The 23024-nt window shown below is 40.5% G+C and overlaps 1 protein-coding gene across 1 annotated transcript in view; it reads right to left on the reverse strand.

The window, feature by feature from the left end:
* The window catches only part of KCNN1 (potassium calcium-activated channel subfamily N member 1), a 111364-nt gene extending 88559 nt beyond the window's left edge, over positions 1-22805 (reverse strand). The window contains exons 1-3 of the mRNA XM_063457322.1: positions 22689-22805; positions 11416-11865; positions 998-1093 (exon numbers count right to left, since the gene is read on the reverse strand). Of these exons, the coding sequence (XP_063313392.1) occupies positions 998-1093; positions 11416-11784 (465 nt within the window). The 5' untranslated portion in view covers positions 11785-11865; positions 22689-22805. The remainder of the gene's footprint in view (positions 1-997; positions 1094-11415; positions 11866-22688) is intronic.
* Positions 22806-23024: the final 219 nt, after the last annotated feature.

Genomic DNA, 23024 nt, shown 5'->3' on the forward strand with positions numbered 1-23024 from the left:
AATCATAAATGTAATACTTCCACAATCCACAATCATAAATGTAATACTTAGAATTGTAAAAATAGATCAGGGACACCTCTCCTTTTTCGTGTCTGTGATGAGGTCAGTAAATCATGTACAATGAGGTGTCCTCTACCTATGTTTACAGTTTGGACAAGAGTCTGACAGGTGCAGAAGCGGCCAAAGGAACAAGGCAAGGAGCTCAAGTGACAAGGTCACACCGGGCCATGCAAAAGGCTCTTGTGTTTCCTGAAACTTCTCTGGATGTGTCACCTTTCAGTATGTGAGACTCATGTTATCTTGCATATGTGCTGAAACTAAATCATTTTAAACTTGGACGCCTTTTCTGTTATTGTCAGTATGTAGAAAAATGCATGAATACCCAATGTATAGTAATTTATAATTAATGTATTAATCCCTATTTCTGTTCACCAAATCTATTAATCAACCATTAACCTACCACTTAATCTATAAATTATTAAATTTAGCATTACCTTACTGGCCCAAAGTTTCAGGGTATTATTTATCAAAACGTTCCCCTATTGTAACTGTGCTCTGAAATACTTCTCACTTTTTTGATATACTGATATTTACCCCTCCCCCATCTATTTGGCTACTGGATCTAGTGTATATATATCAGGATCCACACTTTGAGAACAATTTATATATGTACATTTAAAAGATTTGCTTTTTATTGCTGCAAGAAACATTGCTTTGTGTTTTCAGCCAATCAGAATGCGTCTCGTATATAAATCATGGAAAGTGATCACAAATAATAATAGTAATAAAAAATAAAAATAAATTAAAAAAGAACAAAAAAATCTACTAACGTCAGGCCCAGTTTACAAACATGCTGGGATAATAATAAAATTAGGCACGTTTCATGACTTTCACATATATTTTCGACTAGCCCAAATGTTCTCTTTTAAAAAAAGTAAACTTAAACTGAAGCACTACTGTTTCTGTAAGCCTTCTTACATGCACCAGTTTGTGGTACCTGGATCTCTCTGGCATGATACATGATAATGAGTCCAAGCAGGATAGCAGTTGAGAGGCTGATAAGGCATTTCAGTGCAAACGAGTAAGAGGATTCCTATAAGAGAAAAAAAAAGAAAAGAAAGACAAATCAACCTGAATATTGCATATTTTAAATGGGCACTCAAGAACCATAACAACTACTGCTCAATGTAGTAGTTAAGATGCACAGAGTCTGTTGGTACCATTCTCCAACTTGTTTGACAAAATCAGTTTTTGCATTTTTTTCAGTACTAATGTTACAATCTGCTTTCATTGCTGCAGGTTAGCTAGAGACTATCTAGCGCTTGGCTAGCGAACCTTCAACTTTGGCAAAATAGTGACAGGCTGTGCTGCTGTTCTGTTTTTGGCTAATTGACAGAATGACTATTATTTGGAATCTTCTAGCTGGTTTATATGAATTTACTGACTGTTTGAAAGTCATTGAGAAAATTGCGTTTTGACTGAACGTAATACAATTTAAACACTATAGGCACCAAGACCACTTCAGCTCATTGAAATGGTCTGGGTGCTGTGTCCCTTTTGCATTTAGTGTTGAAATATTAAACATTGCAGTTCCAGAGAAAGTGCAATGTGTACATTGCAGCTTTAAGTCTGCCTCCAGTGGCTGTCTCCCAGACATACATTGCAGGAACTTCCTGCATCCAAACGGACCTTTGGTCCGATATCTGATGCTGGATGTCCTCACGTTCTTCATGAGGACATCCAGCATCAGATTTTTTACCATATGAAAGCGTTGAGTCCATGCTTTCCTATGGGGAGGTCTAATGCAGGCACAGCATTTGCCGCACATGCGCAATAGTGCTCACTCTTAGCGGGACGTCGGAGCAGGCGGAGCCACAACCCAGCACCAAGGTAAGTAAATAAAGAGGTTTTTAACCCTTCATTGAACACCAAGGGAGAACACAAGAGGGGGGAGGTAGAGGGAGATATAGTGCCAGGGATACAGATTTGTATTCCTATTCCTGGCACTTATAATATCCCTTTAAGATACATTTGGAAAAGGGAAACAATGTGGAATTTCACTGTGATTAAAGGGACACTATAGCTTAAGCTTAATTAAGCAGTTTTGGTTATAGATCATGCCCCTACAGTGAGAGGGGTATTATCTATAAACCATAACTGTTTATTTAAGCTAAAGTTGTCTGGTGACTATAGTGTTCCTTTAAATCACTGTGAAGATGACGGTCCAATGCATTCATTCATTTCACTTATCTTTTTTTAAGTGGCTCTATAGGCACCCAGATTAGAGATGTCCCGAACAGTTTGCCGGGAACTGTTCGCCAGCGAACATAGCTTGTTCGTGGTCGCCACGGCGGGTGAACATATGCGATGTTCGGTCCGCCCCCTATTCATCATCATTGAGTAAACTTTGACCCTGTACCTCACAGTCAGCAGACACATTCCAGCCAATCAGCAGCAGACCCTCCCTCCCAGACCCTCCCACCTCCATGACGAATAGGGGGCGGACCAAACATCGCAGCGACCGCGAACAAGCTATGTTCGCCGGCGAACAGTTCCCGGCGAACTGTTCGGGACATCTCTAACCCAGATCAATTAGACTTAATTCTCTGTTATTTAAGAGTTAAATCACCTTGTTTATGCAGCCCTAGCCACACCCCCTGCATGTGAGTTACACAGCTTTCCTAAACACTTCCTGTAAAGAAAGATCAAATGTTTAAACTTCCTATTTTGCACATTCTGTTTAATTTAGAATTTCTTATCTCCTGCTCTGTTAATAGCTTGCAATGCACTGCAAGAACATCGTGTGTGATTAAAATGTAATATGCAGAGCAAGAGATAAAAACTTGAAAATGAAACCACTTGTTTTCATGCAGCAAAGGGAGATGTGGCTAGTACTGCATAGACAGAAACAAAAGTGATTAAACTCCTAAATGGCATGGAATTGAGATGTGAGATTGTTTTAAATATGTTTATTGTCATCACAGCAGCAACGCGGGTATCAAACATTTTTCTGTTAATACAAATAATCGCCTACGCAGAGGTTTGAAGATCCAAACAGGTATATAAAAGCAGATAGTCGCCTGCGCAGAGGCATGTATAACGGTTCGTGTACATAAAAGCAGATAGTCGCCTACTTGAAGGTGTGCGTTTCTAAACATTTAGGTTTCTCACGTTCAGTTGTTATATATCTGTGTATGTTAGCATGTCTTAATAGAATAGCTATATGATGCCTTTAAGGAAGCAGTAGTAAATTACATTAACCTAAAGCCCAACGGGGCAATGTAGCCGAAAAACTGTTGTTTCAACACTGAGTTAGAACACGTACATGCAGGGCCAGACTGGCCCACCGGGATACCGGGAAATTTCCCGGTGGGCCGTCGGCACCTGGGGCCGGGGTGACCTGCGGCCGCAGGGAGAAGTTGAATTGCGGCCGCAGGGGAAGCTCTTCTGGCGGCCGCTGGGGGAGCAGGCTGGTCTGTCTCTGCTCCCCCTCCCTCGCGCGCAGCTTAATGAGACCGGGGCCGGAATATGATGTCATATTCCGGCCCCGGTCTCTTTCTAGTGCGTGAGGGAGGGGGAGCAGAGACAGAACAGCCTGCTCCCCCAGCGGCCGCCAGAAGAGCTTCCCCTGCGGCCGCAATTATGGGAAATCTCCCTGCCAGGTCTTGCTCTCTGTGTGCAGGGAGGAGAGCTCAGAGCTGAATACGAGGAGGAGACAGGGAGTGACATCCCCTCCTCCTTCTGCAGCATGCTGTGTGCTCCCAGCACGTAGGAGGAGCTGCTTGCAGGAGGAAACCCTGTGGGCAGGATTACTGCAGAGGCATGCTGCTCAAGGGCTGGTGTAGAGAAGAGACTCAAATAATAGGTAAGTTAAAACAAATAAAAGTGGGGGCTTGAGAAGGAAGAGATTAATACATGATTAATGGAGGCAGAGGTACAGCTGGGGGGTGTAGTGTAGTGTAGTGAGAAAGTAAGTGGTGACAAAGACAGGTGTGGGGTAAATACTCACATCCTGTAAATATATTTACCACACAGATAGTACCACAGCAGCTATCAGTTTCAAATAGCCCAGTTCACTGTTTAGTGAACCAGGCTATGTTCAGTTTGAGGCAGAGCCACAGTCCAGGGCTCTCTCACCTGGTCCTAAGACCACACTATTGCCACTTAGCACCCTCTACAGCCCCTTACCCATCACTATTGCCACTACGCACCCACTACAGCCCCTAATCCCCTTTTATTGCCTATGATCCCCCACTACAAGTCCTGACCCCTGCACTACAGGTCCTGACCCTCATCACAGGTCCTGACCCCCTTACTACCCCTCACCTTTCACCACAGGTCCTGATCCCCCCCCTTTCCCCCCACCCTTCCTATTGATCCCCCTGCCCCCAATTTCAGCCTTTAAACCCACACTACAGGTCATGACCCCCCTACTACAGACCCAGACCCACCGCACTACTGGCCCTAACCCCCCCACTACAGTGAGCTTGTCTGTAAGTAAGCTTGTGTGTGTCTGTGAGTTTTTCTGTAGTGAGCATGTGTGTGTGTCAGTGAGTTTGTCTGTAGTGAACATGTGTGTCAGTGAGCGTTTCTGTAGTGAGCATGTATGTGTGTGTCAGTGAACATTTCTGTAGTGAGCATGTATATGTGTGTTAGTGAGCTTTTCTGTAGTGAGCATGTGTATGTATGTCAGTGAGCTTGTCTGTAGTGAGCATGTGTGTGTCAGAGAGCAAGTCTGTAGTGAGCATGTGTGACAGCGAGCTTTTCTGTAGTGAGCATGTGTGTGTCAGTGAGCTTGTCTGTAGTGAGCATTTGTATGTGTGTGACAGTAGGCTTGTCTGTAGTAAGTTTGTGTTTGTATACCAATGAGTTTGTCTTTAGTAACCGTGTGAGTGTCAGAGTTTGTACTAAGTGAGTGTGTGTGTGTACCAGCAACCTTGTCTGTGTGTGTCAGTGAGATTGTCTGTCAGTGAGCCTATAAATGTGTATCAGTGAGCTTGTGTTTTTATGTCAATGAGCTTATATGTATCAATGAGATTGTCGGTCTGTGAAGCTGTGTATCAATGAGTCTGTGTGCTTGTGTCAGTGAGATTGTCTGTCTGCATGTGAGTATGCTTACTGTATAATTAAATTTTTTACACTGACAGAACCAATGTTTTGAATTAGAAAAATAAACATACCAATAATATCTATCTATCTATCTATCTATCAATATATATATATATATATATATATATATATATATATATATATATATATATACATATATATATATATATATATATATAGATATCTTTGCCAGCAGCTCAAGGAAGCAGGCTGAAGGGTCAGTGTTAGGACCCGCTTAGGGGGGTCTGCCTTGACGTTGGCAGGCGGGCATTCCCTCCAATGGCCATTGGAGCAACTAAATGACCTCCATTTGTCTAAATATACATAGGGATTAAGGAGAAAGCGCAGGTAACATTTTTCTTTTCTTTGGTTTTTACTATATATTGGGGCTGATGTGTATTGTAGTCCTTGCTGCTTAAGCGCAGGACTTCTCTTTTTGTATTTATATATATATACATACATACACTCACACTACATGTCGCAATGACTTATGGGGCTGGCACACATTTTTTTCCAAGGCTGCTTTGTAACCCCAGTCCGGCCCTGCGTACATGCACCTGTTTTAGCCTGGTTGAAATATAGACCATTGTACGAATGAGTGCTCTGAGATGTTCCTTGTAGCTTTTAAGCCAGAAGCTAAGTGTCTAACATATATCGCAGTTGTTATACTGAGAGAGTACACTGGTGTATAGCATGAAGGGTGCCTACATTTCCTGGCTGAGGTGTATGCATGTGGATATCTATTATTCAATGTGTTAGCTTGTAGCTATATGCCCAGATAGCCTAAGCAATGGTTAGCAAGCAAGTCCTGCAATAACATTATAATCACATGTTGAAAATCATTGTTGTCTGTCCTGTTGCACTCAGTAATAACATGCAGTCTTATGTAGAATGCTCATTAGGACATATAAAAAATAAAAATTTAAAAGAAAAAGCGAAAAATTATGGGATGAAAATAAAGGCAGGTAACTATAATACGCAATCTGGTGTAAGCTGTAGCCAATGATGCAGTGCTAGTAAAGGAGCATGTAAGCAAACAACTAATTTTTTATAGCACGAGGGCTCTCACATAAAAGAGAAGTGGTCATGGTGCTACTCTAGTAAACATAGGGTCAGCTTTTACTGTTGGGTGCGTAGCTACATGTCCAGAACTAAGGCCCGCGTGGCCTTTCAGGTCTGTGTATCCTGGCTGGCTGAATGAGGGTAGCGTCAGGTTCGGCCCTTTTCTTTTTGTTCCATAAGTGGTGCGTAAGTATCAGACCTGTGTGCCCTGTTAACTCACAGGAAAGATCGAGTTCCACTTAATTTGCGAGGCATGGAGTTTTTCCACATTGGCCGAGGGGCACTCCGTGTTGCAAGGTCTCCTTGGGTGTCTGGCCCCGGGTCGGTTCCCCCGTCCCACCCAGGCCGCCCCCGTAAGCACCGTGTCTCAGTGGGCACTCAGGGACAACATGTGCTCCTGCGGGGCCCCCCACTTGAGTCCGCCGGCCCTGTGTCCCCTGCACCTCCCCTGATTCTTCGATACCCCCGTGGGTACATGGGGTGCCATGAATGTCTCACCCATTGCCGGCCACTTCTTCAGGACGGTGGGCGCACGGCCCCTCAGCCACCGGTCTGCCGGAGGCATGTGCCGCCCACACCCGCCGGGCTCGCAGCAGTGGGGACAATCTCCTCCAGGTGCCCACCTCACCCTGAGGTCAGGCAGCCATGATATCGGCTCGTGAGCAGTCCAGGAGGTCCGCCCGTGGTCCAGTCCACCACCAAGGTATGTGCCGAAGTGTCCCTCAGCATACTGGCCTGTGTCTCCTTGGTCCGGTCGTCGGGCGGGTCTCATTTTGGCAGCCGTTGCCAGTGTAGGGGATCGGTGTAGACCCAAGTCGGGGGCTTCCGTCTTGGTGTGTGCCGTCCCCATGTGGCTGGGATCACCCCCACCGGCCAAGGGGGGGGGAGCGGGGCCGTTTCTCATGTCCTCGTGGCCCTCTTCTGAGGCTAATGTTGCTGGCATGCGTTCCCATCCAGGTAAGTTGCCGGCTTCTGATTCTGGGTCATTTGCTGTTGATGTCCCGGCTTGTGCAGGCATGTAGGCCGGGTGCCTCAGCTCCGGTGTTTCCGACATGTTGTTGGCCTTTGCCCGGTATCAGATTGGAGCCGAGGTGGTTCTCCGTCTCAACCCATCTGAATATCTGACACCAGAGCAGTGTATGTGCGGATTTAGTGCCGTTATTAGGGCCGCAGGCCCGGAGCCATGTTGATCTGCTTCCAGTCGGCTCGGCGGCCCGGCCCCGCCCCCGAGATGTGAGATTGGAGGGACATGATATATAAACTAAATCTGCTTCATTAAGCTAAAGTTGCTTTTGATGGCTACATTTTCCCTTAAAGATCTTCTCATAAATTGAATGTTAGCCTAATATAGAAGCTATGTACTTAAAGGAACACTGAAATATTAGGAATACAAAGATGTAAAATAACCATTTAAATAACCCTTTAAATGGTTTACATGTGAGTTTAAAGAGGAAGAGATTCTATTTAAACTGTTAAAAGTAAAGACAAATAAGTTGATGGGGCCTGAAGGGATACACCCAAAGTTATTAAAAGAACTTGGTGTACTAGTAAAACCATTAATGGATTTATTTAACCAATCATTTTTAACAGGAGTAGTCCCAGAAGACTGGAAATTAGAGAATGTTGTACTCATTCAAAAGAAAGGTAGTAGGGAGGAGTCGGGCAACTGGACTGGGTTTACTTCAGGGAGATCATACCAAACTAATCTTATAAATTGTTTTGCTTGGGTAAGTAAAATAATAGATCAGGGTGGTGCAGTAGATATTGCTTACCTAGATTTCAGTAATGCTTTTGACGCTGTTCCACATAGAAGGCTCACCAATAAACTGCAATCATTATTTTTGGATTCCAATATTGTTAAAAAAGGTTAGTCAGTGGCTGAGTGACAGGCAACAGAGGGTTGTAGTCAATGGAGTATATTCAAAGCAAGGTCTAGTTACCAGTGGGGTACCTCAGGGATCTGTACTTGGACCCATTATCTTTAATATTTTTGTCAGTGATATTGCTGAAAGTCTTGATGGTAAAGTATGACTTTTTGCTGATGATATTAAAATTTGCAACCCGGTTGATGTTCCAGGAGGGATAAGCTAAATGGCAAATGATTTAGGCAAATTGGAAAAATGGTCAGAGCTGTGGCAACTGACATTTAATGTGACTAAGTGGAAGATAATGCATCTTGAGCATAAAAACCCAAGGGCAGAGTATAGAATATTTGATACCCTAATAACCTCAACATCTCAGGAAAGGGATTTTGGAGTAATTATTTCAGATGACTTAAAGGTAGGCAGTGAATGTAATAGAGCAGCAGGAAATGCTAGCAGAATGCTTGGTTGTATAGGGAGAGGTATTAGCAGTAGAAAGAGGGAAGTGCTCATGCCATTGTACAGAACACTGGTGAGACCTCACTTGGAGTATTGTAAGCAGTACTGGAGACCGTATCTTCAGAAGGATATTGCTACATTAGAGAGAGTTCAGAGAAGGGCTACTAAACTGGTTCATATATTACAGGATAAAACTTACCAGGAAAGTTTAGAGGATCTTAACATGTATAGCTTGGAGGAAAGACGAGACAGGGGGATATGATAGAAACATTTAAATACATAAAGGGAATCAACACAGTAAAGGAGGAGACTATATTTAAAAGAAAAAAAACTACTCCAACAAGAGGACATAGTCTTAAATTAGAGGGGCAAAAGTTTAAAAATAATATCAGGAAGTATTACTTTACAGAAAGGGTAGTGGATGCATGGAGTAGCCTTCCAGTTGAAGTGGTAGAGGTTAACACAGTGAGGGAGTTTAACCATGCGTGGGATAGACATAAGGCTATCCTAGACTTAAGAAAACGCCAAGGACTAATTAAAGTATTTAGAAAATTGGGCAGACATGATCGGCCGAATGGTTCTTATCTGCCGTCACATTCTATGTTTCTATGTTTAAACACTACCTGATTCCAGCACCAGGGTCCCGTTGTGCTAGGTTGAGCTCCTCCTCCAATGTCAGCAGATGAAGGAAACATAATGTGCTAGGCGTGTATTAGGCCCTCCCCATAGGAAAGCATTGACGTAATGCTCTCCTATGGGGGCTTTCAACAAGTTGTGCATCCTCATGAGGACATCCAGCTTCATTTCATTTAGTCAAACTCCATGAAACTGCAGGAAGCGCCTCTAGTGGCTGTATGGTAGACAGCCATTAGAAGCAGTCATAACACTACAATGCAGTTTGTAAAAACTGCAGTGTTTTACATTACAAGCTTAAGGGACAGGAACACTGCACACAGGCCACTTTAGAGAGATGCAAAAAACGTGCAGATAACTTGTGATTGGATGACTTGAGATAAGGTGCTACAGCTGTTAAAACATTTTTATGTAAATAAAGCTCCGGGGCCTGACGGTATTCACCCAAGAGTAGTTAAGGAGCTAAGTTGGGAAATAAGTGAACCTCTGTATTTAATTTTTCAAGATTCTTTTGTTTCAGGTATTGTACCGGAGGATTGGAGGAAGGCAGATGTCGTTCCTATATTTAAAAAGGGTTCAGATTCCTTGCCTGGAAATTATAGACCTGTGAGCTTATTGTCTGTGACTGGGAAAATATTTGAAGGGCTATTAAGGGATAATATTCTCGAATTCATTGGGAAGAACTTTATTATTAGCAAAAATCAGCATAGTTTTATTAAACATAGGTCATGTCAAACTAACCTAATTGCATTCTATGAAGAAGTAAGTAGAAATATATAAATCAGGGTGTTGCAGTGGATGTGATCTACTTGGATTTTGCCAAGGGATTTGATATGGTTCCTTTACAATAGGTTAGTGTTCAAATTAAAAGAAATTGGTCTAGACAAATATTCTTGTTCTTGGGTAGAACATTGGCTTAAGGATAGAGTACAACGAGTTGTCATTAATGCTACATTTTTAGGCTGGACAAAAGTGGTAAGTGGTGTCCCTCAGGGTTCTGTTTTGGGACCGCTTCTATTTAACATATTTATAAATGATCTTGAAATAGGCATTGAAAGCCATGTTTTAGTGTTTGCAGCTGACACAAAACTTTGTAAAGTTATAAAATGTGAGCAGGATATTTCTTTGCTGCAGAGGGATTTGGATAGATTGGGGGAATGGGCACAAAAATGGCAGATGAAATTTAATGTAGAGAAATTCACAAGCAACTTACACCCTAAATGGTAGTGGATTCGGGATAACCACACACGAGAAGGATTTGGGATTTGTTATAGACAACAAATAAGGCAGCAATATGCAATGTCCATCTGCAGTTGCTAAGGCCAGGAAGGTTTTGTCATGTATAAATAGGGGCATAAATTCCACATCTTGAATATGCTGTGCAATTTTGGGCACGTGTTCTAAAGAAGGATATTATGGCACTAGAAAAAGTGTAGAGATGAGCTACAAAATTGATAAAAGGAATGAAGCATTTTAGTTATGAAGAAAGGATAAAAAATTTAAATCTCTTTAGTTTGGGGCCAGTAAAAACCATTATCTGGAAATCTATTCATAAACAGGGCTACACATAGGACATGAGGTCACACATTTAGGCTGGAGGAAAGGAGATTTCATCTAAGGCAAAGAACAGGTTTTTTTTTTTTACAGTAAGAGCAATAAGGATATGGAATTCTCTGCCTGAAGAGGTGGTTTTCTCAGAGTCCATACAGATGTTTAAACTGCAATTGGATACATACTTGCAAAAACATAACATACAGGGATATCATTTCTAATTAGTGGGGTAATAGCTGCTTGAGCCAAGGAGACATCTGACTGCTATTTTGGGGTCAAGAAGGAATTTTTTCCTACTTTGCAAAATTGGAAGCGCTTCAGACTAGATTACCCTTCTTTTGCCTTCTTTTGGATCAACAGCAAAAACATATGTAAGGAAGGCCGAACTTGATGCACGCAAGTCTTTTTTCAGCTATGTAACTATGTAACTATGGAAGTGGCCTGCATGCTTATAGTGTCCCTTTAATTATTTGCTACAATCTGTGTATTTTAATCTGCATAACTTGGCTAACATAGTAATTAACTCTACATGCATATATTACCCTAAAACAATTCACAGTACTACATTACACTTCTGCACAGTGTACCTCCCCAAGTAAACTACTTATTGCTTCGTGTATTTTTTCCAGGACTACACATCTAGGTTTAAACTATTCCTCTATAGAACACCCCAGTTTGTACTGATATATACTTTGTTGATTCTTGCCTGTCCAACACTCCCCCACCTTCCAATGATTACCTTGGTGTAGACGCCCCAGGACAGCTCTGTCTCCGTGACCATGACCACGATACCAAACATTCCAAATATAAGTGCGTAATCACTAAGCCTTTTCCTCTTCTCAAACAGTGCCCGGCGATGGCCCAGCTTGTAACCCACGTTCTGATTCTTCTTCTGACCTCTTGAGCCTCCCTGACTGCCGTCTTCTCCTCGTAGGCTGCGGTGCGATGACTTGAGGGGGTCGTTCTTGGACACCACCACTTCTAATCCAGGACTATGTAGGGTCTGTAAAGGCTGGGTCTCAGGATCTGTTTCATGAAGGTTCCTCCTAGAGGAGCTCAGGCTGCTGAGGGGTCTTGGGATTCCCCCGTTGTACCTGCAACTGTTCATGGCTATGTCCGAGAAAATGTTGGACTCTCTGAAGGACACTCCTGGACCACCATGACTGATGGACTGTAGATCAACTTTACCCTGGGTGAATAGAAAGGCATACACAAAGTGTGTTTATAAGCAGTAATAATTTAGTACAATTTATTTTGTATTTATTTTTAATTCCTCTACAAAGTTACATAAGCAATGTGTCTCCAAATAATACACATTCTATGCAGGCAGTACTGGCTAGCAGCTTCATGGGCCTGGATCGGAAAATTACAGTAGGTCTATTTGCAAAATTTTAATTTGTGTGCTAGTCTTAGAGGAACATGTGTCTTGGGAATCCCTAGACTGTCTATGTCTAGAGATAGATTTAGCAAACACATATAAAATCACTCATAAAGGAATATATAAACTGGAGATTTCAAACATAAATATAAATCTTTAAGTAAGCTCAGACAAAGAAATTCACTGCCAGTGCAAGGGATAAAAGGGGTTACCACTGAGCTATAGACTATGCTGCTCAATAAATCCATGTGTGCAGATGATCCAGATGCTATAGGCCTGGGCATAGAGAGTCCCCTCCTATGTGCAATGGGCTTAAATAGAATTTGGGTCTTCCAGTTTATAAACCAGGACACAGATCAGATATAGATTATTATATACAGTGCCAAAGCTACGTTTAGCACTTTAGATTGTAAGCTCTTTTGAATAGGGTTCTAATTAACCCATTGTTTCGGTAACATTTTGTAATTGTCTTATTCATTGTTTCATTTTCCCCTTTGTAATATTGTAAAGCACTGCTAAATAATTGGCGTTATATAAATAGTAATAATGATAATAATAATAATAATAATAATAATAATATAGTTGTTATAGGCAGTGTTTTTGTGATGTTCAGCCAGACCAGAGAACATATCATTCCCTCCCAGGCTACATTTTAGGACAGCAAAAGAAAAAAAAATGTGGCTGATGGACTGTCTTAGAACAACACCATAACTCAAACTCAGTATCTAACCTTAATTCAGACCTGTTGCTGTAATTCTAATCCATAATCCATAACCTTAACTCTGACTTGTAAACTCCAATACCTAACCCTAAACCACAAGCCAAAACCATTATACCTACCATTCAAACAAAACATCACGCATAAAAGCCACCAGAACTCATATCCTAATCCAAACTTCTACCTAACCCTTATTACTTATTTCAACCATAGATTAATATTTATTTTACAATTAACCATGTGTCAATTTTGCTCGGCACCATCAATCATGCATTAATTTGTATAAAACTATGCTCAGCCAAAACATCAAGTTCCAATAGCCATTAATAGTTCTCACTACTATTATAATTGACCACCTGTATTTGCCTGGAACAAGATGGTTAAGAGATGGAAAAGAGAGACAGTGCAATGAGATATATTTCCATTCTTATAAAGGACTCATGACTGCTATTTATGGCTCTTTGTATAAGATGAAAGGTTAAAACTGATAGGTGACTATATAGCTGTTTAAGGTAATTAACCATAAAGAATGATGTGGTCATTGTGGGATTAAATATCAGCAGGAATTACAATCTTCTTTCATTAATTAAATTAGAACTGTAATTCTGTTCCATTGTCTAAATGGCTTTCCTATGCTTACACGTACATCCAAAGCAATTGTCATTATTGTTTATGACTGTGCAAATATTGAACCAGCCTGAGGCAGAATTAATCATAATCAAAGAAGCAATTGATTATCACAAGGATCCCCAAAATGAATGCAGATAATTATTTTATTTATCAATGTTTTATATGAGTTAAGAGTATGTACACTTACCATAGTATTCTTAGAACAAGTATGCAGACTAAGTGTACTTTAAGAGCTTTGGGTGCAATAAAGTCAAGGTCCACCGTAGTAACACTTAATATACAGAGAATATACTGACATCATGGCATAAGCAGACTAGCAGTACATGTTTAGAAACCTATCTTCATATACCTGTAGTGGTATTCAGTAGAATAAATGGACAGGTCAGCATGGGTTTAATTTATTAGAATGAGTCACCCATAAAATATGGTGAAATTACTTTTTAATGCCAAGATACAATACACTAGCTGGTAAATCAAAGCAGTGCAATAATAAACAAAAACACCAAAACTCCAATAGGATCACAATAGGACCACAGAAAGCCATAGAAAATACAATGACATGCACTTCTATTCTAGGGACCATGTGCTGGCTCTCTCACATTGATCTGGTATGCCAACAGCAAATTCAAAACTCTTATGTACTATTGCAACACATGGAAATATCTAGATGCAAGCAAATATTCTATGACATTCTATTAATACATTCCAGTATCTGTCTGCCTGATTGCCAGTCTGTCTATCTATCTACAGTGAGGAAAAAGGTTTTGATCCCCTGCTGATTTTGAATGTTTGTCCACTGACAAAGAAATTATCAGTCTATAACTTTAATGGGAGGTGTATTTAACAGCGAGAGACAGAAAAAAACCCAAAAAACTGAAAAACACATGTCAAAAAAGTTATAAATTGATTTGCATGTCAATGAGTGAAATAAGTATTTGATCCCCTATCAATCAGCACGATGTCTGGCTCTCTGGTGTCTTTTATACAGGTAGCAAACTGAGATTAGGAGCACTCTCTTAATCTCAGCTCGTTACCTGTATAAAAGTTACCTGTCAAAAGAAGCAATCAATCAGATTCCAAACTCTCCACCATGGCCAAGACCAAAGAGCTATCCAAGGATGCCAGGGACAAGACCTACACAAGGCTGGAATGGGCTACAAGACCATCGCCAAGCAGCTTGGTGAGAAAGTGACAACAGTTGGCGCGATTATTCGCAAATGGAAGAAACACAAAATAACTTTCAGTCTCCCTCGGTCTGGTGCTTCATGCAAGATCTCACCTCGTGGAGTTTAAATGATCATGACAAGGGTGAGGAATCAGCCCAGAACTACACAGAAGGATCTTTTTAATGATATCAAGGCAGCTGGTCACCATAGTCACCAAGAAAACAATTTGTAACACACTACGCCGTGAAGGACGGAAATCCTGCAGCGCCCGCGAGTTCCCCCCGGCCTGTCTGAAGTTTTCCAATGAACATCTGAATGATTCAGAGGAGAACTAGGCGAAATTGTTGTGGTCAGATGAGACCAAAATTGAGCTCTTTGGCATCAACTCAACTCGCCATGTTTGGAGGAGAAGGAATGCTGCCTATGACCCCAAGAACACCATCTCCACCGCCAAACATGGAGGTGGAAACATTATGCTTTGGGGATGTTTTTCTGCTAAGGGGACAGGACAGCAGAACCGCATCAAAGGGACGATGGACGGGGCCATGTACCGTCAAATCTTGGTTGAGAACCTCCTTCCCTCAGCCAGGGCAAAACACACAGCCAAGGCAACAAAGGACTGGCTCAAGAAGAAGCACATTAAGGTCCTGGAGTGGCCTAACCAGTCTCCAGACCTTAATCCCATAGACAATCTGTGCTGAAGGTTCGAGTAGCCAAACATGAGCTTCCAAACCTGACTAGGAGAGGATCTGCAATGAGGAGTGGAACAAAATCTCTCCTGAGATGTGTTCAAACCTGGTGGCCAACTAAACGTCTGACCTCTGTGATTGCCAACAAGGGTTTTGCCACCAAGTACTAAGTCGAAGGGGTCAAATACTTATTTTACTCATTGACATGCAAATCAATTTATTTGATTTTGACAATCGTTTTTATGGATTTTTTTGTTGCTGTTATTCTGTCTCTCACTGTTAAAATACACCTACCATTAAAATTATAGACTGATCATTTCTTTGTCAGTGGACAAATGTTAAAAATCAGCAGGGGATCAAATACTTTTTTCCCTCACTGTATCTAATCTTCCTATAATAATACAGCTGAGATGTCCAGATCTGGACGATCAAGAACCAACTCCCATGAGCAGCAGATATGTAATCCTATAACAGGTATCCATTCAAACTCCTATGTCTTTATCTCAGCATGTAAAAAACATAGAGTAATTATGGACAATGTGCTATTGCTATAACCTTGATCTTAAACAGCCACAGACACCATGCAACAAAGAAGAGATGTATACATTCCTGGCAGATAGAATCAAAAAGCACATCACTCCAATGTTCCATTACATCTTAACTGCAACACTGGCATATATATTTGCATGCTATATAACACATGGGCTATGAAATATAACTATGGCCATGCATCCTAACAACTGAAGACAATAAGCCACTTGCAAACTGTTTACTGTAGTACACCGATAACCATACATGCAGCCAACCATATTTAACAGTTATATTCAGACTCTAATCATCCCCATATTTACAAATGCCTTTACCACAAGCAAGATATAACAGCAAGGACCAACGAGGAGGCAAATAATCTCCAATATTTGGTGTAAGACACCTATGTACACCAGAATAACTAATCACTCCATTTTCAGGTGAAAACTGAAAAGGGGCTAGCTCTTCCACAATAAAGCATTTATAATCAAGGCTTGCTTTGTTTATGTACAATATACGTTCTGAGAATGAAAATACACGTCAGTGTACAAATGAGAATATAAAAATTAAAGAGAATAACCCACCATAGCAGCTGATTGGAAAACATGGATGGACGGGTGGATGGATAGATAGACAGAGAGACAGACAGACCGATAGATAGAGATAGACAGACAGACAGAATGATAGCTAGAGAGAGAGAGAGAGACAGACAGATAGATAGATACATGATAGATAGATGATAGATAGACAGACAGACAGACAGATAGATAGATAGATAGACAGACAGACAGACAGACAGACAGACCGATAGATAGAGATAGACAGACAGACAGAATGATAGCTAGAGAGAGAGAGAGACAGACAGATAGATAGATAGATAGACAGACAGACAGACAGACAGACAGACAGATAGATAGATAGATAGATAGAACATTTCAATATGAATAAATATCCAGAAAACAGAAACAGCAGGATGTACAGTTAGTGATAATTAGCCGATAAATAGTAAGTACATATCTATTTTAAACTTGGGGTACCTACTGTATTTTGGATGCTGAACAATTATGCCTAAAATTAAAATGTGAATAACTGCTAGCTGTATTACTGAAGTGTTTGAATCAGAGGCAATCTGCATCACTGAAATAATTGATTCAGTGTTGCATGGAAGCACTGAACTCAAACTGCTTGTATCAGTGAAAAACAGCTTTGCTTATTGTGCACTTTGTAGGTAAATCCCATCCCATATATGTTTAGTATTTAAATGGAATGTTTAGACGCCTTGTGATTTACTGTTACAAGGTTAATTACTTTGCACAATGTGCAGAGGGTAATAACACAATCTAGACTTGGCTAATATTCCAAATCATTTTTATTTGCAACAGAATCTAATATTAAATTCCATATTAAAATCTGTTTTTACATTTATGAATTCCAGTACTACAAAAAAACAAACACATTTTACTTTCAATCTGGGGTTGCTGCAGTATGGACTCTGTATTATCTTTTCTACTTTGCTTATTTATTTAACATGACTGGCAGAGATAAACTGATATTGTGAATTTTCAGAGCGTTGACAGTAAGTTTACAGTCTGGGAGGATTGTAACTGATTGTAATGTATACCTAATATGTTACTATCTGATGTATATAGAGTCACTGGGCAACGTATTCGCAATATTACCAATAAACCTTACACCTTTTAAACTGAAGGGCTATTGTAATGTAGGATTGTGCAAATAGTACCCCAGCAGTTGTTTCATAACATTTCACAATTCTCTGCCAGTGACAGTTTGATGATCATGCTGCATACACCTATAGAAAAGATCCTTTATTTCCAGAATAGAATAGTCAAAACAATAAAGTTTAAAAATATATTACATAAGACTGTACTAAAGGCATTTAGAACTATTGAAATAGCTGATAAATCTGTTAGCTTTAAAAAATAAAAAAAACTGTGTGAATCAAAAAAAGCAATGAAAGAATAGTATCTAAGACTGTATGAGTCAAACCCAACTAATAGAAGCCAATGTATTTTTTTGTTTAGGAAAAGATATATGCCATTTATTAATAGTAAGTTATAATAGTCAATAATTATGACATTTGGAATCTGTGAACTAATGGTGGTGGCGTAAAGCAAAAACAAACTTAAGGAAACATAGATGGGGCAAGCATACAGCTAAATAATAGAATTGTTTACTTTGTAGGCTCACCATTGATAGGCATGTTAAACGGGAAGATGGCATCACAGTTCTTTATATAAGTGAGAATATAGTACAGAGATGGGAAATCGGTACATCATACATATAACATATTGAATTGCTCCATAGTACTGTAAATATAAACTATTGCGTATAGCAGGCTATGTGTAATCCAAATAACACACCCAACATGCCATATTCCACTAACATGCATTTCAGCAAAGCTAATTGATATGTAACGTACAGACATATATGAGCGCTTAAGGCTTTTTACAAGCTACATCAATATTAGATCACATTCACATCTATATATTGAGATAGGGTATTAATTTTACAACAGAATGTACGGCAGATAATGTCCACTCGATATAAAATAAATGAAAAACAAGTCATCCATGTGGCTGGCTATGCAGGCGTGGAAGGCTAAACAGAATATACATACAAGGAAATTATTGTGGCTTCATTCAGATGCGGGTTGACTGCAGCATTAAACCTGATCACACAGCAGCAGCCCAACTGCAAATCATCTTCAGTGATTACCAGCCCACCCTGTGCCTCTGAACTCACTTCTGTCTATTTCTCTGTCCTCTTCCCTTCTCTCGCCTCACCCTGTGTCCTCCTCTCTATATCTGCCCATCTCAATTATCTATCCACTCTCTCACTGTCTCTGGTGTCAATGGACAAGGTATTTTACAAGCAGTAAAGATTGTTACAGACAGGGAGGGTTCCTTAAAGGGGATGACAAACCATGGTACTTAAGGTCATGGTGAGGAGTTAAACATCCATTACAATGCCCACCCTACATGAATATATATACATGTAATCTAGGTTGGTTGTAACATTTAATATTCCTCTATAAGCATGTAAATATATGTATTTGCACTATGATGTAATAGGCTTACAAATATGAGAAACATAATTTTGAATATTCTTTTAATTAAAATTATGCTAAGAAATAGATATTGACTGGAACAGATAAATTCCAGTCTCAGCACTAGAATCACAAAAATGTGGTACTTATCCAAGAACCAACAGTTAAGTAAAATCCAAGAGACATGTAAACTCGCAGTCATATGTCAACAGTAGAAAAAAGACATGCCATTTAGATTTTAAATAAAATGGTAAAACATCAAAGCAGGACTAGGTAGTCGAGGAATGATGTGATAATAAGAGTTTGGCTACAAGTAGCACAGAGAGTCATTGCATATGACGCATGTCATAGTTTGTGAATTACAGGACAGGGCTAATTAGTGTCAAAATTAAATTAGTACAAGATGTGACATAATAGAAAGGATCGTGATATTGTGAAATGTTGGAATGAATGAACATGGAAACGTCATGGGTTGCTGAAGAATTTCTAATAATGCACCATTAAGGCCCAGAACATATTGTTGATGCAGACCACAGTAGGTGTTGGGATTCTGACTATTCGTGACAGACAGTAAGCAATAGAAGTTAAGAAGTGTTGACCTCTAATAGCGATAGATTATGTGATTGAAGGACAAAGTCTGTGAATCTAGTAATACAATCTTGCAATGCTGCAATGGTGGAGCCTCCTCAATGTAATGCAACAGTAAATAAATATAATACTTGCTAGACCTGCTTGTATTAATATTATTTTGCATGTTCTATCTTGATGGTTTCATAGTACAAGCTAGACATCTGCACCCAACCCTCTTTATGTTGGTCTCCTCCATATCACAAAAAGAGCACAGTACAATAAAAATAAGAGTCGAGAGCCCCATGTCAAACTTAGCAGTAAGTCATACACCATGGAAAATTATTAGATGTAACCAAAGGATAAGAGGGAGAGATACTTGAGAATTCAAGATCATAGACACAAGGCTTTGAGGAATTAAGTTGATACAAGGTAATGCACACCATAAAGAGTCTAGGTTCAAGGTTTGAGCATGGAATCAGGAGTAATGGGACATTGATGGGATTAGGACAAGACAATCATGATGTAGAGCTATTGTATTTAATTTGTATTTATAGTTAAGAACATACAAGCTTTAATAGATATAACTGTGTCTCTTCTTTGTGATTGGGTATTTCAGTTCCCCAAATGCTGGGTCACTAATCTGTGAAAAGAGAAACCAAGCTCAAAAAAACAAAAAAACAAAAAAACTTTTTCAGAGTCCCACCTTGAGACAGTAAATCTTTCCTGACATTATATCCAAATATACAACAGAGAACTGCTGTCTATTAAAGAATATAAATACCATGCTATTCTAAGGGTTTAATTTAAACTTTATCTTGGCATTTGTGCTACATATGTGACAAATTTGATATGACAAATTTACAGTTCTGAGATTTTTATCTCCAGTCACGCTAATAAAGACGCAGCAATACAATGGTACTCTAATTCATTTCAGAGCAATGTGGGTGTGCAGCATATTTCAGAGTAAAACGTTCTTCACTCCTCAGTTACTCACAACACAGACACACAATAATATGTACTCAAAACCACATTGACACCCATGTTCGCATTGAAATATTAACTCACATAAACTGACATACATGAATGCACCAACAAACACAATGCTATACAAACAGACAAAAACACACATAGCAAACAAACAGATGCATACATTTGTATGGACACACTAATACATACTTAGCGCACACACTAACATTCACACACAAATAGATTTGTCAATACAAATAATGCACAGTACACCGATTATTTGTATTAAACAATGTGGTAACCATTAAATAATTAGGTAGTGTAACATACACTAATCAGTGACTGAGTTAGCTCTATCCAAATACTGTATAATACATTATCCTATCTCTCTCTCTCTCTCTCTGTCTATCTTCTATCTTATCATACCATAATAAATAAACATATATTATATCATTAAATATATATACACACACACACACACACTATTTCTTCTCAACCCCTCCTTCCTAATAGACAGACATGCATTTCACTCTGCTAGATCAACACCTCTTTAGTAACCCTCTGCTTGCGTTCTCACAAATGAAATACTTCATTTTTTGTAAAATGTGTTTATGGAGAACCCTAAACATAAATCAATTGTTTACACAACCCTACTTATTATATTATTGTGTAGCCATAAACAATTACCATGGTAGAATATCTGACCTTTTGGGTGCCAGAGGATTAGCATAACTCTAGTGCAATCCATTAACTTCCATTCTAGAGGGGTCTGATCGTTGCTGCAGAACTAATTTCCCCCAGCCTTGTACATACAAGCACCGCATGCTTGGAAGCAATGTGAAACAATATATGTTGTTTTACTGGAAGGCTAATGCAGATTTAAACTCATATAACCTTCTTTGACACACATGGAAACTATACACCATTAAACCTAAAATACCATTAAAAATTAAACATATTATCTGGCATTTAAACCTGCTTGGATGTGTTGCCATGCCTCTACTTTGCTTTAAGAAAAGCAACTTCATACACCATTCCTCTTTATTTCCCCTAACAGCCTTCACCAACCCACAAACATATCTCTGTAGTATCTATCTTCCTTTGTAATGTGTTTTCCCCAAATTCTGCATTATGTTGCTTGTTCTCCAGCACAGACAAGTGAAATGCGAGCCCAGGCAAGGAAATAGAGCCAGAGGGGATAGCACATTAAAGTCATGCAATGCTATATGGATCATGGTAGAAGGTTCAAGTGCTACTCTGTCGCAAACCAGCTGTCATTAACTCCTTTGATGCCATCAGGTAACACAGTGCTCTGCATTGCATTTCTAAGTCTCTGCTGCATGGTTTAATGCCAAAATGGGCAAGTGAATGCCAAATTCTTCTGGCATGTATGGTATAAATAACTTATTATCTACCATTCACCCAGAATGCAAAATTGAACATCTTAAATTGTAGAACACATGTAACAGTCAGACTTTTTAGGTACATGATAGGTTAATTGTCCTCACGTCTCTCCTGCAGGTACCTCATTTTGGGTGGAGTGGGGGGTGGAGGAGGAGGAGGGGGGGGGGGAAGAGAAATCAGAAAAGAAGTTTCTGTAGCCTCTGCAGCACTGCCGCAGCTGAGGAAGCCCACCCTGGTCTTCTAGATTGGTCAATGCTGCAATGTCTCCTCTCCCTCCAGCCCTCCCTCCTTCAAACTCCTCCAACAGGCAAGGCTGCTCTGTAGCCAGCCAAGGGATCCAGTGGGCCAGGCTGAGGATGACTTGAGATCCTGCCAGGGACAGGGTAGCAAGGAATAGGGAACCTGGCTGCAGACGTGCAGAGCTTCTAATGAACTGGATAGGGAGGGGGTCTATTCATAGGCTATGTCTGGCTATGGTCTGTGACTTGGCTATGGTATCGGAAGTAGTGAAGGACAGCAGATTTGGGGAGAGGGGGGCAAGAGGTAGCACTTTGGCTGGATGTAACAGACTGAAAAACGGCAGATCTGTAGGGCTGGACAGACATGCAGCTCTAGCTCTGCATGGTGTGCTGAGTGACAGCCCATGTTTGCCAGTGATGGAGCCATGCAGACTTTGCTGCTGGTGTCTATGGAGAGGTGCTGAAGGACAGCTCCCATGGATACTTTATAGCAGGCAGGAGGACAGCTACTGGGGAATGCTACGTGGTTCTGACAGACAGCTCCCATCTAGCTGCAGAGACAGGCAGTCATGCAGTGACACTTCAGTGTGATTTCTGATGCAATGGTAAATCCTCGCTGATAGATAGGGATGATAGACAGCTCTGGGATCCCTTTACCTGTCAGTTGGTCCTGGTGAAAGGCTGGTTCCAGCTCCCTGTGCTCTGCAGCTGCTCTGCAGTGGGACAGCCCTGTGCTGCTGCAGCATCCCCTCTCTGCTCTGCTGCTGCTGGCTCTGCTTCTCTCGAGGTCCGATGGATTCCAATGGGCCCCCTCTGATTGGCTGCCCACACCACAACTACCCTCATGATGTCTTCTGTGTACTACAAGCCCCTCCCATATTTAAAGGGAAACAGCCGCATTGTAGCATGAATGGTTAGGGAAAAAAAACTCCCTCCCCCTGCATACACACTACTGCAGCAGTACAGGAGACCGGCAAACTACTGCAATCCAGC

Source organism: Pelobates fuscus, chromosome 5, assembly GCF_036172605.1.
Source record: "Pelobates fuscus isolate aPelFus1 chromosome 5, aPelFus1.pri, whole genome shotgun sequence".
Classification (NCBI taxonomy): Eukaryota; Metazoa; Chordata; class Amphibia; order Anura; family Pelobatidae; genus Pelobates; species Pelobates fuscus.